The 18,555-nt window shown below is 37.8% G+C and overlaps 1 protein-coding gene across 11 annotated transcripts in view; it reads left to right on the forward strand.

Annotated features, from left to right (window-relative positions):
- The window catches only part of agrn (agrin), a 390,673-nt gene that overhangs the window by 347,293 nt on the left and 24,825 nt on the right, over positions 1-18,555 (forward strand). For all 11 annotated transcript variants that reach the window (XM_088331544.1, XM_088331552.1, XM_088331545.1 and 8 more), the window contains 3 exons: positions 3,542-3,632; positions 3,737-3,901; positions 5,675-5,786. In XM_088331544.1, the coding sequence (XP_088187670.1) occupies positions 3,542-3,632; positions 3,737-3,901; positions 5,675-5,786 (368 nt within the window). The remainder of the gene's footprint in view (positions 1-3,541; positions 3,633-3,736; positions 3,902-5,674; positions 5,787-18,555) is intronic.

The raw sequence follows: 18,555 nt of genomic DNA on the forward strand, positions 1-18,555 counted from the left end.
GGAAATCACAAGGCGATTGATTTTCATAACATGCCCAAAAATTGTTCACCATTGATGGCCTTGGCCAGGCCTACCTTATTTTGAAGACTAAAATACATAAAATTCAATAAAGGTGCAGATTTTTGCAAAAATGATTTGAATATGGTACTAGGTCATCCAGAAGATGTACAGTATCTGTTTCTGGTTAGGCAATATCAGTTCCAAAATTGAGGCTGCATGGTTTACTAGTTATAGTATATACGTCACAGGAAATTACATGTTTTGTTGCTATCTGTCTGCTATTGATCACTGAAAAACAATTTGTGGTCGCTAATACACTGTACCTTTAACACTGGAACAAGTAGAGTAAAAAAGCCAAGATTCTTTTTTAAGTAAATCGACTATTTTTCAAATCGTTGTTCGTTTTTAAGGTTTATTTTTGCTGTAAATTTGCTCTTCTTTGTTGACGTAGTAAAATTATCATTCATAACTACTCAGCGGGTTATAATTGACCGTAATCTCCATACATAAAAGATAATACCTTTAAAAGCTTATCTACTCCCTCAGAAATTAAGCTTCAAGCAGCTCAGTTTTCCAATATTAGATGTACATTTCATGCATGAACATTCTCTGTACATTTCCAGCTGGCCTGCATCAACAAGACTCGGTCTTTGGAACAACATCTCATTTTCTTTTGCATCTCAGCATGCCTGACCCAACACAGTTACTAATTTTAGCCCGGCACGAATCAAATTGTAGGTGTATAAGGATCACGATTGGAAGGGGATCTTTGGAAATGTAATCCAATACAGTGACTAGATACTTGTTAAAAAAATGTAACCAGAATAATATACCACTAAGATAAGTGGATTAGTCTTGATTACTTTTGGATTACTGTCGTACCAAATATGCTAATTAATAACAACTTAAACATCATACAAATACAATTTCTGAATTTTGTTTAAGATGAATGAACTACATCTCCTCGAAATAAAGGGGAAACCAAGGTAGTTGTTTGTAGTCCTACAAAAAAGTGCTCAAATCTTAACCAAGTAATATAGTTTATTGAGCAAAATAAAACTTTCTCTTTCACTTGACTGACAAGAATATGCTCCGTAATAGTCCACATTAAGCGCACAAAAAGAGCCCAATATTGTGTTAAACACACCAAGTGTTAACTTTCTAAATTTTCAGCAAACTCTGGGATATGTCTTGAGTCAAAGTTGGAATGCCAAACCTCTTGACAATATTCAGATTTACTAGGCTGTCCATTCATCTCAGATTGACTGGTGTCTTCTCAGTCTGATGTAAGCTTCTTGGATGTTTATGTACAACAATTATAAACATAAAATAAAAAATACATAAATGCGTAGTAGATTTCAAACGACAATAAACTGCAAAATAAAATAAAAAGATGACAATTCAAATTTACAAAATTTCCCTGAGCGCACTCACGAACTGCAGGCTCGCGCCAATTTACCAATTGAGTGGCAAAATGAAGGAGAAATGAAATACAGAGAAAAAGAAAAGTTATTTTACCTGCAACACAGTGTGATGAACATGTTTTGGTAGATGAGTTGTCCGTACGTACAGAATTACTACGATATGTGTGCGCTGCTCATCTTTCACTGTTTCGTGATGATAGACACAAATCGTTTATCGACGCATTATGTATATACCAATACTGTATAATTTAAATAGAATTGTAATCCTGCAAAGTAATCCTTATTTTAACTAAATATACTTGTAAAATGATCACACATTTATCTCTGTAACTGTAACAGAATACAATTACAGTTTATTGTATCATGATTTCGTAATGCTGTAATATGTATTCCTTTACTCCCCAAGCCTGGTAAGGATGCCTGAAGTTGCAGAAATATGTACTCTTGGGTTGTACTTGATTGCTTAGCTAATGTCAAACCACTTTCAATTCTTTCCTTTCTCCTTATTTTGGAGCCAGAGACACGTTTCGCAAGCAGTGTTATGCATTTATTACTAGAAAAAAATAACAATGGTGGCATTCAATTTTTTTCCCAACCTGCGATCAGAGGTTGTTTTGTTTGCCTCACTGTGACACCATAGCAAGCTCCAGTATCTTGTCTTCTTTCTTTTTTTTTCTTGTTATTCGGCTACAGAGAAAATGTTTACCTCAGCCAGTATTTGCATTTTTTGTGCAAAATGTCGATCTTTTTTCTATGAGACAGGGAGGTTCCATTTACTTTTGTGGATTGCTACAAAAGGATATTAGGGTTACATTCAAACAATTCTTTACAGATAATAGATAATAGAGCAATCATTCTGTATCTATTTTATGAAATTTTTTTAAACATTCCATTCTTGCAAAAAAAAGACAACAATTGAAGGTTTGTTTGGAATGAATGCAGACATCTGCATGTACAACTAATTTTTTAATTGTTGTTTTTCTATGAATAGACCTTTTGTTCTGGTTTTGAATCACTCATAATTAAGGCAAAGTGATATACAGTATGTCACTTTTAATGCACTAAATTTGACCATATGCGTTTATTAACTCAAACAAGGGCTACCTTGGATTTCTTTTTCATGAAATTCAAGAAATGTCTTAATAATTAAAGAAATAAAAAAACACAAATATCAAGCAAATAAAAATGTAGTCAGGTATTTAAATGTTGGCCTTGAGCTCAGTACACATTGATGCCTGGTGAAAATCATATTTAACATATATATATATATATATGTTATGGGGGGAAGACACTCTCTGCTATCATCAGTTTCATGAACTATGCATAATATTTTTAAATTACATAAAAAATAAAATATCACATTTCTACTAATCACTAACTGTATAGCCATTAAAACAAAGCAGTTTTTTAAACTTAACACATTTTAACAGTTTTCTAATATTTTTACTCCATTTTTGCCAACGACATTGTCATTTGTTTGTCCGCCATGTGCTGCCAGGCCAGTCTTTAGCATGGATTCCTTGTGACAAGTGCTGTAGTGGCACTTGACGTTGTGCCACTTTGTCGCGGCAACATTAGCTCCGGAAATAAGGCACACACAGTTTTCTTCCACATTAATAAAAAAAGAATTCCTCCTCCCATTCACTACGAAAATTATATGGTGTCTCCCTTTTTTCCGTCATGTTCATGTATGTAGAAATCGATTTAGACTCCTTCGCGACCCTCAAGATCGAGGCTGCGATTGTCATGACCACTCACCTCTGTACTGAGAGTATCGAACTCTGCTACTTTTATTCTTTATTGAGGTTTTTGTATATTCTTTATATTTTTTGCTTTTAATTTACATAACTGTAAATGCAATTTTATTTTAAAATCGCAACACAATTTATTCACATTTAAGACCTTTATATTTCGTGATTAAGTCTATTTTTAGAACAAGCCCACAAGCACGTGATAATGTCGGCGCAGGCACGGGGTTGGCGACCCCTGATCCAAAGAATATGATTTAATGTGTCTGCCATCTTTCTAATTCAAAGTTCGACAATTCAACTTGTACATTTTGTGCGTCCACATTTGTGTTTTTTGTTAAAGAATGAAAACAATGTATGTGCTTCCAGTTGCTGAGAGGATAGGCCCATACATGCCACTATTTAATGGGGACTCTTACCTGGAGCTCAAGGGTCTACATCTTTATGGCCATGATCTCCGGTGAGTCTTCTAAGATGTGATTTGTACACACAAACAAGCCTGCGAGAAAACGTTGTCCATACATTACTATTGTCTTGACCTCTGTGTATGTACTTTGTGCACAGCCAAAAGGTCAGCATGACAGTGGTTCTTTTGGCCAATGACTCCAATGGCCTGATTTTCTACAACGGGCAAAAATCTGACGGAAAAGGAGACTTCATCTCGTTGTCCCTCAATGAAGGGATCCTGGAGTTCCGTTATGACCTTGGAAAGGGGCCTGCTACCATCAGGTTGGCATACAAAGAAACCTTTTTAAAACAATTGCTATAGCATAATTTAGTTACTGTCAATGAGTTTTTATGACGAAACATTTTGTTCTATTGGTTTTGCATCTCAATTTCTCACAATTTTAGTAAATCCATCCACAAAAGGCGGTTTTATGTGTCATAGATACATAGGATCCCAAAGACTTTAAGGATAGATCAATGTTAAAGAAGTACTGTCTGATTTATCTGACTCAATTGGATTACAATTTGATTCATTGTGGTATGGTTCATTTGCAACGTAATGGTCCTTTTTTTTGCCATTTTGCATGTATGCTAACAAATTTACCAACGTAGTAAATCTACCGGTACATTCGAAAATAGTCGTACCACCATACATATCCTGATATATTAAAAAGTGGCATGATTATATTCTGACCCATTTGTTACTCGTGCATGTCAGTTCTTTTCAGTTCTATCCTGATTTTAATTCCATTCGAGTCTTGGGAGAGAAATTTAGATTTACCAATTAAGTTCTTACATTGGCAAAGTAACAAGGCAAATTTGACTAGCAGTTAAAAATTCAGTGATTCCAGTGATTGTACAGTGTGTACTATAACTAGAAGAAAACATAAGTCGCACTGGTGTATAGCTCAATTTTTTTTGCAGCCTATGCAGTGCTAAATTTCTAAATGATGATGTTTTATTATCACAACAAAGAAGATGTTTATTTTCATCTCAGAACACACCTGTTGTCGTTTTGGCAGACAACAGTTGTTTTCAGTATTGAAGAAAACTAGACTAGTTAAAAGTGTATGATGCAGTTAAGTTAAAAGCTGTTGGTCTGTTCAACCAGAAGGGAAATTAAGGTAGTGCGTGAAATATTGGCATTAACATGTAACAGCCGTTTTCATTCATTATAAAATGTTTCTTCTTCTTTTTCTCAAATCAAACCTTGCAGTTCATGCAACAGAAATAGAACCAATGTCACGATTTTAAAAGAGCCTAATCCAATTCACTGTACTACCTGTGGTATAGATGACCTACAAAATGACATTGAATTTTGACCTATTGTCACACTATTTTCAGACACTGTACCAGAGACAAATGTTAATTCTGTTCCAGTGTTGGTACATGATACAATGACAAATTCTATTCTATTCTTCTATTGTGTTAAAAGCATTGTAAGTGGTATATTTTCTTTGTCAATGTAGCATGTTAAATGCCCAAAGTTATCATAGGTCTCTAGTACCGTAACTAAAAATAGTGTGATGACGAGATAAGGCTGAATGCCTTTTTGTTTGATTTAAATAAAAAAAATTAACTTCACATACTCTACCGGGGATACGATCCGCACTGTTGCAGCAAAGTGCCAAAAGACCAATTTACATTACTGGGTATTTAGGCGGTCTCCCATTTGAGTACTAACCAGGCCTGAACGTGCATTGCTTTGGAAGTTCTCAGGGTGCTATGGCCGTAAACGGTTCAATTTTTGTCCTGCATAAACAGCACACAAATTTTCAGTTATTTTTCGTCTAAAAAAAATTGCACGAATGAATACCCTGATTTTAATTTTTTCAAATACATTAGGTTGTGTGTTTTTAATTTACCCATTTATTTATGTATTTTTATGCTTAACGACAAATAGCATAGTGCAGAGGACAATATAATAGACAAGGTATGGGTGTTCTTAAGGTATGAATTCTTTTATATTACTGGATTGAATTTGACCCGACTAGAGAATTGTTCCTGGTGATGTTCCTGCAGTTCCTTACACCCTTGAGTGTGTTTGTGATGCAGGAGTAGGGAGCCAATCAAACTCAATGTGTGGAACACCATCAGCTTGGAGCGCTCTAATCGCAAAGGAGAGATCATGGTGAACAAGAAGGACGCCGTGCGAGGAGAGGCACCGGTAAATGCATAACCCGCCAACCTACTACTGCTCATGCTTTCTTGCTTTTAGCATGCTGAGCTTCTTGAGCCTGTGTGGTTTGCTTTGTCAAACTTCCTGTTGTCCGTCAGCTGCTCCTCCCACTTCTGCAAAAAATATCGCCATCATTTTTGTTTGTGTTCTCCTTGTACATACTTTTTGATCATACCCAGGACTTTCACAACATGGGCCAAAAAGCCCTCATCTTGCTCTTTATGCGAGAGAGGCTCCAGTTGGTCTGTTACATCACATTAACAAAGTGATTAGTGCATTGCATCGTCATTTTTTTCTGCACAATAGTATAAGATTTATGGTATTTCGCACTGAAAGGTTTACCGTATTTTAAAGTGTACCCCTAAACAATTGTCTTTTGTGATATGTTTTTCATATATAGGGCGCATCAGACTGCAAGGCTCATAGAATTAAAAGTACATTAAGAGCTCGGGTTACACTGATAATAAACAAGTACCGTATTTTCCGCACTATAAGGCGCACCTAAAAGCCTTTATTTTTTTCAAAAGCTGACCATGCGCCTTATAATACAATGCGCCTTATTTATGGATCAACATTAAGTTTTCCAACTAACTTGCAGCCGCCGACTCGATTTTCCCCCGAACGCCAAGTAGTACGCGGTGGATGGTGGGATTTATTTACCGGCGTTTCATTGGCTAACCAATGTGTCAATCATCAGTTGAATCAATCACTATTGGCTAAAGTTATTCGGAGGTCAAGAGGCAAGCTTGCTAAACTACGTCATAAAGAAACATGTTTCATTAGTCTGTATTTGTAAATATTTTACTCTCCCTGATTTACTACACTCACGGTTGTAAGAAGACCATGATTGCGTACCAGCTCAGTAGCCTAGATGGTAGGGCGCCCGCTTTGAGACTGGGAGGTCGCTGGTTCGCGCCTCGGCCGAGTCATACCTAAGACTTATAACATTGGTAAAATGGCGGCGCCCTCTGTTGGCTGCGGCTGCATCGGCTCGCTACAACGTCAGGTGTATCGACATTTCGTTCTGTGTACATTGTTACAAAGAATGACAATACAAAGGAAATTATTATTATTATTATTATTATTGAACGTGAGAACTTAGGTGAGCTATGCGGCTTTATATTTTCCCGGTATCTTGTTTTAGAACAATCTTGATGTTGCTGTGATGAGTTGAGTGAATTAAACTCAATTCCAAGTGTTTATTGTCATATGCACAGTAAAGTTGCGAGCGAAAAAGAAAATAGAAACTAAGGAATGTTTGGCATTTCTTGAATCCCAAGACTTAAACCTTCCGAATGATATTTGAAATGATGCATTTGAGTGACATCGTACGGACACCGCATCCGCACGTGTCTACGACACGTATTTGCTTCTTTGCAAGCTTTGGGAATGTTAAGGGGGTAATCAGTTTGACTGAATCATCTGACTGTTTTGTCGACGTTCCCATTGTAGCGCCTTATAATCCGGTGCGCCTTATCTATGGAAGATATAGGACCAAAAACTATTTTTTTGGGGGTGCGCCCTATAACCCGGTGCGCCCTATAGTGCGGAAAATACGGTACAACTGCAATATCAGGGAACAGTTTTGACAAGCCGTCTTGATTCTGGACTTTCTGTAATTCCACTTTTCTTTCGTCACCATTTCATTTCGCTGAGGTATTATAGACACCTGGAAGAATGATGGCCTCGGGTGTACACTCTTTTCAAATGACAGACGAGGGGGTTGAGAGCAGCATCACATAAAAGTTTAGTCTGAGCGAGCAAGTTTCAAGCGGCAGTGAGCCTCTGCCTGATAAGCCGTCCAATTACGTTAAACTGTGTAATTTGCGATTATGAACATGCATTTTGTTAGCTACCGTCATCGCTTCACAATCAGCACAGCAAATTTTCCTCCTGGCTGCTTCCCGGCCGCCGCCTTCTTTCATCATCGTATGGTAATTGAGCCTTACACTGGCAATAGAGGAGAGAAAATCATCCTTAAAATACGGACAGGAAAAAAACAAAATCTGTGGTGGAGGGGGCGATAGTCTGTAAGGGAGGGGCTGAAGATGGTTAAAGAGCTTTAGAGCCCACTCTTCAATTAAAATGGACGCACATGCTGGAATGGAATTATATATTTATACACAGGGGGGAAATATGGTTTGCTGGGTCTGTTCATCATATCAAGGACAGCTTAGAGCGGCGGCATCATGAATGCATACTTTCAGACAGAGGAAAAAACAACCTCTTGGTTTCACTTATAACATCACTGCTACACGTCCTCAAATAAGGCTTATTGAGAGCCAACTTTTACAGTTTGCCATCTTTGAGCGATCTCTTTTCGCAATGACGCTCTCTCTTCTTGCATGATATTCTAACAAGGATTTTAGTTTTTTTTCTGTATGCAAAGCAAAAACTAATAATAATAATGCTTATGTCACTCACGTCTGGTATATTGCACGATTCAATCTCACGTTCTTATTTGCCAGGTTATGTCTTTGGGCTAGACCAGGCCTGTCATAGATCTGACCCGTTGCATGATTTTATCTGGTCTGCCATACATTTCTCAGTATGTCAAAAAAAAAAGCAAGTCATGATTTTTTTTTTTAATGCAAACCAACTACCTTCTCCGGCCGTTAAAGGGCAGTGTTGACTTGGTTCAGGTGTAAAACTGCATTCACTCAACTCTTAAAATAAACCAGTTAACACATTCCTGCCAAAGTTGTTTGTAAATAAACGCATACAGGCCAACCTTTTTGCTAGAAAGCTACCATAGAAAAACACAGCAGGCTTAAAAACTATATCAAAAGCACTAAGAGTCAAAAAAATAAAAAAAATAAAAACACAAATTATAAGTACTCACTGCTTTCAATTGAATCCCTCATAATTTTCAAAGGCACATATTACGTGTTGTACGAAAACATGCAAATTTTTTGGGAAATCACTATCAGTTCGCTGTACAGACTACCATTACACCAGAGGTAGGCAAGTATTTGGAGTCAGGGGCCACATTGGGTTCAAAAACTTGGCAAGGGGCCCCCACCTATTATTATAATTTGACGGTACGTAGTTCATTGTATAAACGTTATAAAGGACCTTCATTTTTTTAAAGGGACGTTGTGTTATTCAAAGCCTGCAAGTTGTAAGAAAATCATTTTCATTAAAATAAACCAATATTGATTTAAATAATAAGCAATATTGCATGAACTATCATATAAAGACATTTTTTTAAATACTCCTTGGTCAAGAAATGTGTTTGTTTCACTTAACATGAGGCTCATGTAAAGGGTTTTGACATGAAATGAAATGAAATGAAATGAAATGATCTGCATTTTATATAGCGCTTTTCAAGTCAATGACTTCCCAAAGCGCTTTACAATATGCTCCACATTTCCCAATAGCGGCCTTGCAGCCATGTAAGGCGCTAACCTGCTTATTGGGGGTATTAGGGGTTCAGTGTCTTACCCAAGGACACTTCGACATGTAATTCGGGTGTGCCGGGATTCGAACTGGGATCCCTTGAGCCCAAGACGAGCGCTCTACCTCCTGAGTGTCCTCCATCTTGCTGCTAAGGGAAACCTTGAAAACTTGTGAAAGGCTGGGCATTTTTTTTTTCTAAGTGAGGAGATTCTGTAGTCTTCATTCTTTTTTGTGCTTTTTAATACTCATTTTTGGTTGCACTACACAATACCACGACATCTAGTTGTCTAATATTATAGTGTCCCATTACACAATTGCTTGATCCTTTAAAATGTTTTTATTTCAGTATATAATGAAGTATTTAAATTGATCACATGAAAAAAAGAAGGTTTGTACAACATCAGGGATTTTGTCTATCATGAGCTCTCTTTGGAATATAACCCCCATGATAAACAAGGGATTACTGTACCTGTAATCATGTGCACTTACATGTAATGTACATTACACCTAATACATGTACATGTTCAAATGTAAAATGTCTATCACAAATTTATTTTGTAATTTTATAGTGGTATCCTTATCTTTTTATGCACAGTAAGGGGAGTAACAGCTAATTCTTTAGCAGCGTTTGCCCTGCATAGTATGCTGCAGGACTTTCTCTCTCAACTGTAGACTGTAAGCATCAGCTTTACATGGCCACATCTGTTGTTCACTTACCTACGTTACCTGACACATGGCGGTGTCGGACATCATATTAAAAGGTAATTACAGCCACCTTGAAGCAACACCTGTTCTATTGCCCATGAAGGTGGTCTTTACGTATTATGTTGTATTATTTTACAGCAGACAGGGGTTCCAGCATTAATTGAGGCACCCTGTGCAGGAGAACAATTCGTGGTGGTAGACTGTATAAATTGTGGAGGGAAAATGTCCCCCCTAAAAAAAAAAAATCAATAAAAGTACAAAGAAATAATAAAAAGCAAGGCTGGAATAAATACAAAGTCTTACTAAAGAAGCACAAAAATAGGGCTTTCTTGAGGAAAGTTCGTCAAAGCTTTCCCTAAATACACACACTAAAGTGCTAGTGAGCACAAAGTCTATCAAATCTGTCAATCAGTTGCCATGGCATACAGGAACCTCACACTTTACCTCCTTTTTGTGAGTTATGAAATATAAACGTGTTTGTAAAAAATAAAAAGCAGAAAGACTTTTTAAATCATTAGATCTATCATTTGATTTAGTGTCTGTATGCTATTTTTGTCACTTTCCGGTATGCACGAGGTTAAATTACCGTAAATTAAATAACTTGTAGTCAAAATGAATTCAATCGTTGTTTTTCTAACAAATGCACAGTTGATAAACATTGCAAGATTGAATTTGAGTGAAAGACAAAAAAAATATTGAGAAAGGAAAAACTTCAGTAATCGTTTTATAGTCAAATCAATTAATTTAATAGTGAGCCTCCAAAAAGACCCGCAGCCATCAAGCTAAGGCACAATTTCTTATTCCATTTATTTGGTAGTCCGGCCCCCGTGAAAATATTTTTTTAGCAAGTGTCCCCTGAGTTAAATTGAGTTTGGCTCCGCTGAGTTCGAGTTTAAGTTGCCAAAATAAAATTTCACATAGGTAAATGTTTGGCATGGCTGTGTGCATGCAAGCGCCTCATGTGTGCATGTTTCTGCAAGTTCCGGCATGTTTCTCACTCCGCACACTTCACAGTTTACTAATAACTCTATTCCTCCTTATTTTGTGTTTTTTCCCTATGATGTGCTGTCTGGATATAAGAAATCACGCAAGGTAATGTGACAAGTCACACCTTAGCCAATGCTTCATTTTGAGCTTTTCACGATGTCCTTTCACTCCCACCTCTCTTTTGTGCAATGAAAAGAAAAAAAAACAATTTATGTCGGCAATGGGCAGCTTTGTAAAAAAAACGTGTCATTTTATAAGCCTGTACACTCACACTCACTGCACTGAGACAGGGTGCTCTATAAAAACACTCTTTGGCTTTCACCTCAGTCCATCTGCTGCGGGGGCGGACGGGGTGTGAAGGTGGGAGGGAAGAAAGAAGCAGCGGCAGCTCGAGTTCCGGTGGCCGTTGTTTTTAAGCGGCAACAAACGTCTTCATTAGCCTTGAGCAGTGTGGGACATGTTAGAGAAAAATAGTACAGTAACCCTGCAGTTTTCTCCCCATGGGAAATGAAAATCCGCAAAAAAAGCATTGCACCTTCATAGAAATTTGACAAATCCAATCAAATAACACCAATATATTTACAAATAAAAACACAGAACACATAATTACTTCATCACCATAATACAAAAGTACAAGAAAATTGAAAGGCTTCTCCTTACAGTGTAAGAAAGCGATTTAGAGAGCGGCTGGAGAGCTACGCGCAAACATCAGGTATCCCCGAATAGAGCCAGGCCTCTGACAATTTAAACACAACCGGCTTGATAGTAGCGGTTTCCCACGGCTTTCATGGGTAATGGATTTGCAATACAGGCTCGGCAGGGGTGGCTTAAGAGAGTTAGTCTAGCGATACCAGTGGGCTGGACCTGCATCCTCGTGATTGCTCTCTCTTCCGACGCAGCTTCAGTCGCCTCCAGAACTGAAAGAGCACCTGCTTGTGATCACCATTTCTTAGCAAGAAGTAACGAGGGGTATCTGTAATAAGATTCAGTTACGAGTTTTCATTTAAAAAGGCATTGCCTTACTCCCCAGATTACTGACACCCAAAAGTAGCGTTTTACTCTCAGAGTAACTATCTGTCCATCCATTTTCTGTGCTGCTTATCCTCTTTAGGGTCACGGGGGTGCTGGAGCCCATACCAGCCATCTTCGGGCAGTGGGCAGGGGACAACCTGAACTTGTTGTCAAAGAAACGATCTAGTTACAGATTACTATAAATACTCACATTCTCACATAGAAGTAGGGCTTCAACTAACGGATATTTCATATTAGAAATATTGAACATTTTAAATTTCCTCCTCCTTATTCCAATATTGAAGTTTTGGACCGATAGGAAATATAATGCACAAAATGACATAATAATCTATAATACAAAACAATACAAAACACAAGTGTTTGTCAAATAGCCTAACAATAAACCAAAAGAATCAGACAAATGTATGCTATACACCTGCAAATATGTACTTTTGTTCTAAAGTGCAAAAAAAAAGTAGGCAACATCAGAGGAGAATGTGAGTACTTCATCGCATATGTGCAAATAGTTTATTGTTTCCTTTTGTTAGTTCATGGTTGATGCTATTTTTGCCTGCTCTGTCAGAATGAAAAGCCACAAACAAACCTCTATACCAAAATTGCCTCTCTTCAAAACTGTTTACTTCACTCCTGGCTTGGCAGGCATTTTTGTATACAGTATGTCATCTTTTTGTGCAATTAATTTTATATAGCACTTTGAGTTGCATTTCAATGCCTGAAATTGCTATATAAATACATTTTTGGGATCAAGGTGACCTTGTGCATCAAAATACGGTCTCAAAGCGCCCCCTGCTGAACCAAAGTGCTATTACAAATTTGTCGCAGGATTAAATTCAATGCTGAATTAATGTGCTGAGTGCTGCAACCACGGGTCTCAACAAATCGATGATGAAATTCGTTGCCAACACTTCAAATAATCAATTTTATCGATTTATGGTTGCAGCCCTACATTCAAGCCTCCCCTCTGAAATTGATTAAAAACAGCTACATAGTAAAATTGATTGAAGAAAACGAGTACAGTATACCAACCTGTGGAAGCAGTGAATTCTTCATATTGGTTGCACTGTGCAGTCTTGAGAGCTTGTGAACTTACAGTTTAGACACTCCGTATCCATTGTGTCTTTCATGTTCAAATTGGCAAACATTTCTTCCTCAATTTATGGTTAATATCTGAGATGTTTTCTTTTTCTCCCCAAAGACATAGTGTATTGCAAAAATAATTTTACGAATAAAAAGACCAAAATTCTGCATTCTTTTACCCTAAATTCTGTGCACATGTTTTCCCCATTGGTAGCATTGTTTCTGTATAAGAACCAGAACAGATACAGGACCCAATCGCGTGATGTTCTCACACAATGGGAAATGGGGAGTAATGCACGTTAGGAAGCCGGTCTGGCATGGAAGGACAGGAAGCCAGAGACCGACGAGACCGATTCCAATTGCCCGAGTTGGTATCGGACAGGAAGGGACAGACAGTAATGACAACAAATCAGGATATCGATAACTAACAGGAGAAACTAGAGAAAATACTGAACAGGACAAAATTAGACGGAAACAAAACTGGAACCCGAAAAAAAACAGGACAAAAATAAACGGGAACAACACCGGGCTGAAGAAATCAACAGGAAATCAGAAAAGGACAGAGTCAGAACCCACGTTTTGTGGGGCAGAAGTTTGTTTGACGGGCTGACACTGAACCAAGAGAGCGCTGAGCTTTATATAAACAGAAAGTCAATCTCTCAACGAGCCGCAGCTGGCACTACACGGGCAGGGCCAATTGGGCACCATGGCAACCGTGACACACACACACACACACACGGCCTGGGCCAATTGGGCACCACGGCAACCATGACATTTTGGACATGTAAGGGAAATATTACACATAACAATAGAATATTTTATAACACAAAACAATATAAAATCCTAGCTTAACAAAAAACAAAAATACTGTACTTACAAATGTATGGAAGATCATTTTTTTATATAAAAACAGTGTATAGTTGCCCACTCCTGAACCAAAGTGGTACTACAAGCATGTCCCTTTATCAAAATTCAATGCGCTCTAATTTGCATTGAATAAACATGCTGCGTGGTGCATAAATTGCATGACACAACAAATCAATGCTAAAATTTGTTGCCGATGATAACGCTCATAATAATTGATTCATTGTTGCAGCCCTAAATTGCAGTAGAGAATGTGATCCGCTTTTAGAAAGTAGCAGAGGACCACACCATGTCTTATCGAGAGTTGAGTTGCAAGTTATATGAATAACATGTTACAGTACCCGTTGCGGAGAAAAGTAATTGCTACCCTGGTACGAATTCCTTTTTAACTAGTTACTCCGAAAATTGGACTCAAGTAGGTGTCGGGATTAAATTGAACGATGTGAAAAGAGAGTTTTGTGGTCGTTGACGAGCAGTTCCGCCGACTTATTTTGTCGTCCACTTTATTTATAAACGGAACTATACGGCATCAAGTCACAAACTCCCGTTCCGCCACACAGCATGCTCCTGAAAAAAATACAACAGGCTACAAACACTCCATGAAGCCCATCGTTTCCTCTCACAAGAGGAAACTAAACGCTGCAATTTCACTGCTTGATATCTCACTTGAGTGTTTTTAGTAGTGAAGGTGACTGCGAAAAAGAAGACTACACAAAATATAGTATATATATCAAATACGTCATACTACCTCGCAAATTATTCGGCTGATATTTAAATACTCATGAGTCAAGAAACAAAAAACGAACTTTTCAGACCAAAATAGAATGGAGAACTGTTCCCCATTTATCCGGCTCAAATAGTTTGCAGTGGGATAATGGAACACAGACATTGAAATAATCATGAATTTAATGTACTACCTGAAATGGGTTTTGGTTCTTGAGTTGGTCAGTAGAATTTACTAACTCGTTTCTATGATCATAGTGGACTGTCCGACAAAACAAAATGTGTGTTTATCCTGTCTGCCCCCAGAGCCCCCATTCCATTTTTTTTCATTGGTTGTCGTATATCAGAGGGGTTAGTTATCATAATATAATTTAAAATATTTTGAAATATCGTTCTTACAATTTTATACATCAATATATTTCGTTTGATATATTGTTTTGTAAATTTTGAGTATTTCTTTTTTCATTTTGCAGTATTTCTCTGATTATTTACAAAATATTTTGCAGTATGAATCTAAGTGTTCAGGAAAAGAGCAAAATAAGAAAAAATGCTTAAAATGAGAAAATTAACACGGATATTTTACTCAAAGTTGGAAAGGTTCTTTTTCTTAGGATCATAGATCCCCCTGTTTTTACATGACTATTTTTAGTGTATTTAATAATTTTGTTAAAGTTATTAAAGAGTAAAAATAATTTAGCTGTGGGAAAGAGTTTTATATTTGAAAGTTAATGTGAGTTTCCAGTTATTAATATCAAGTATCAATCAAGTCCCAATTCACTGCACAAAAGAAAATAGCTACTTGAAGCACTACTTGATTTGAAAAAGGTCAAATAATAAATTGCTTTAAGCACATTGTCAATAAAAAGTACATTTACAGCTCTTTCATTACATAATGACAAGAATATATTTTTTCATCCTTATTACAATTAGAACATTTTCTTAATGCTATTATTTAAATAATGTGTTATTTATTAAATATCACATACATATGTGTTGTTTGGCTGCTTCCTGCTTCTAAAATATTTTACACAAATATTCATAGTCATCTGGTCGCCCATTAACCCCGATAAAAAGATCTGGGCTTCATCAGGCTCAACATGTGTAGAAATGGTGGGTGTCAACTAGCACTTGCGGGGCCTTAATGCTGTCTACAGATAAGAAGTGTAATCAACTCTCAGTTTCTTAGCCTTTTGGCATTATTTTGGCAAGACGAAGGCCCATGAACCTCTGAAAATGGATCTGCGACCCACTTTTGGGTCCCAAACCCAGAAGTTGAGAAACACTGCGCTAATGAATGCTTCGGGATTTGCCATGAGTTTATTTTATCCTGCAAAGAAAAATGTTTGATTAATTACCATTGTATGGATTTATAGAAAACGGTATGCTCATTTTTATCAGGTATATCATGTAATGCGATTTCACAAAAAAACTGAAACAATTTTTACACAGATGATGAATCACTGATTTCCTATTTTTCCAGCCGTGGCTGCAGCCGCTTTGTATGTGTGCAGGTGTAGCATTTTCATTGTGTGACAAAATTCGAAGCTTGGCAGGGTTGCGGTCCCGCAGTACAGGACAAAATTGGCCAGGCAGAGCGAATTCACTCACATCTGGGTCCAGCCACCTTGGCCTAAGCTGCCGATCGCTCTCTGTTGGATGCGACAACACAATCTCAGCTTTAGCCAAGCATCTCTGCCTCCTGCACTCCAAATTCCCTGCCAAAATAAAAGCAGACTCGCCATCACAAAGCCCCTCTAGTTGGCCGGTCTCTTCGTTTTTCCAGCAATTACCTCTGTGTTTCTCCTCTGGCAATTAGTATTCCACTGACAATAAACGGTTAGAGAGCATAGTCGTCATAGTCATATTTGAATCAATATGCAGAAGAGTTTTCCCATTTGTGAGCACCTACAATCAACATTTCATTCAGATTTGAATTCGGTGGTGTTGTCCTTCAGTGCCCCCCTTCAGTTTACAGTATTCTACTCACATAGTATACTGTATAAGACAGTGTTGGACGCGACTGAAAAACACTATTTCGTGTGTGTTCCCGAAATTTTAGCGGGTAATCGCAGGTGGAGCACGGTCATTCCACGTTTGTTCTGCGCCTGGATCGCGGTGTTATCACGTGAATTAGCGTGTGTAACACGTGTGACGGTCAAACGCCTTTCTCCGCGTATATACAGCGCGATTTGCCGAGCACACGTCAGTTGTGCTCGAGACGTCAAGGGGTGAACATGGATCCCCGTCACCGTAGTGACCTCGTCTTAATCCATTTTTATTTCTTGACATTTCTTTTCATTTCATAACAAGATAATAAAATAAAAATGAAAAACTATTACAATAATAACATATTGGTTTCTTCTTCGGTGCCATAGCTTGAAATATTGATCTTCACGGGACTGTGTCTTGAGCGGTTATGATTTCTACAGCCCGGCTCGGCAGCTTTTATACCCGTTGTCCACACGCGGAAAGGACATGGAACTGACGCGATGAGGAAGCGGAACAGTCGCCGGCGTCTGTTTTGCGGGCATACCACGGATAAACAGCGGGTTAGCCAATTTTGCGCATTTTCTACCGCGGGCAACCACGGGGAAAAAAAAAACGCAAAATTTTACCCGCGATACAGACGCAAACGGCTGTGTGACTGGGCCCTTACATAGACGGAAAGCCAATCTTTTAGCGAGTCGCAGCTGGCGAAACACGGGCGGGCCAATTGGGCGCCATGGCAACCGTGACAAGATGTGCGTATATATGGTAGGAAGAATATCAGAATATCAGTCGGGAGAAATTACGTGGTCTCGCACTCTGTGCTTTAGACAGCGCCAGTGTAACTTTATTTCGTTGTATTTGGTAGGTAGTTATAAAAACGCCCATCCTTCTTAAACTTGCGAAGAGGAAACCATCAAAGAATAAATTACATTGTGATTCATGATCTGCTTTTAAAAAGTGCCAGAGTAACAGACCATTTTATAACAACCTGAGGTACAAAATGTTAATAATAACGTGTTACTGAACTTGTGACTAAGAAAAGTAATGCGTTACTCCCAACACTGGTTCTAGGTATGCGGTCTACTTAATGTTGCTGACGTTTGAATTGTCTTGAAGAGACGGTCATATCGCTGGACGATTCTCTTTTGAACATGTTTTCAAGGCCTCACATCTCCAGGATAATTGACCAGCCTCTCAGGAGACATAGAAATTAATTATGTTTTATTACATCAACTGCGTTGATGTGGGTTGAGGGCGAGGAAGCGCGGTTATAGCCTCGCTGGGCTCTAAAAGGAGTATGTTTCATTTTAATTGAAATATATATTTATTCATGTGGCATATGTGCCAGTATGCTACATTAATCTCCCCCTTTACTAATATCAACTGAAAGAATAAAATTTATTTCTGGCTTGCTGGACACAATGCGTATAAGTCCATAAACCACGCAAGTAAAACAAGCAGCGCAAGTTGCATGATTGAATCCGTCCTGCCGTGAATTTCTGAGTCCCCAGGTAATTTCTATATAAAGTTGTGAATTTTTTAAATACATGCAAACCAAATTATCTCTCTAACCACTGTTGAATTTTTAAGGAGTGATGAGTTGGTTCATGTGTAAAACAGTTTTAACTCAACTGTTACATTTTGGCAGTTAACCCCTTCAATCCCAGACTTGAAAATATTTTTCTCCATTGTCTGTGAATAAATGCATACGTGCCAACTTTTTCGCACTGAAAAGCAGTAGATTTTGTTGTTTACTCTATGGTTATGCGCGAAACGCAATTTGTCTCTAGCAGGTAAAATAAAAAACGGGATTTGTTTAAACTGGAAGTGACAAACTTTTACCAAAATGGAAGTTTTATGTGATCGTTAGGCGCAAAAAGACAAAATAAAGCAGTCATAGACAAAAATGATAGTCTCAATTCAAGATATTTTCGTTGTTTTTTTTTTTTATTTCAAAAACTGGAGGATGTTGTTTTTTGTT

This window comes from Urocampus carinirostris, chromosome 3 (assembly GCF_059441175.1).
Source record: "Urocampus carinirostris isolate Australia breed hairy pipefish chromosome 3, RoL_Ucar_1.0, whole genome shotgun sequence".
Taxonomy (NCBI): domain Eukaryota; kingdom Metazoa; phylum Chordata; class Actinopteri; order Syngnathiformes; family Syngnathidae; genus Urocampus; species Urocampus carinirostris.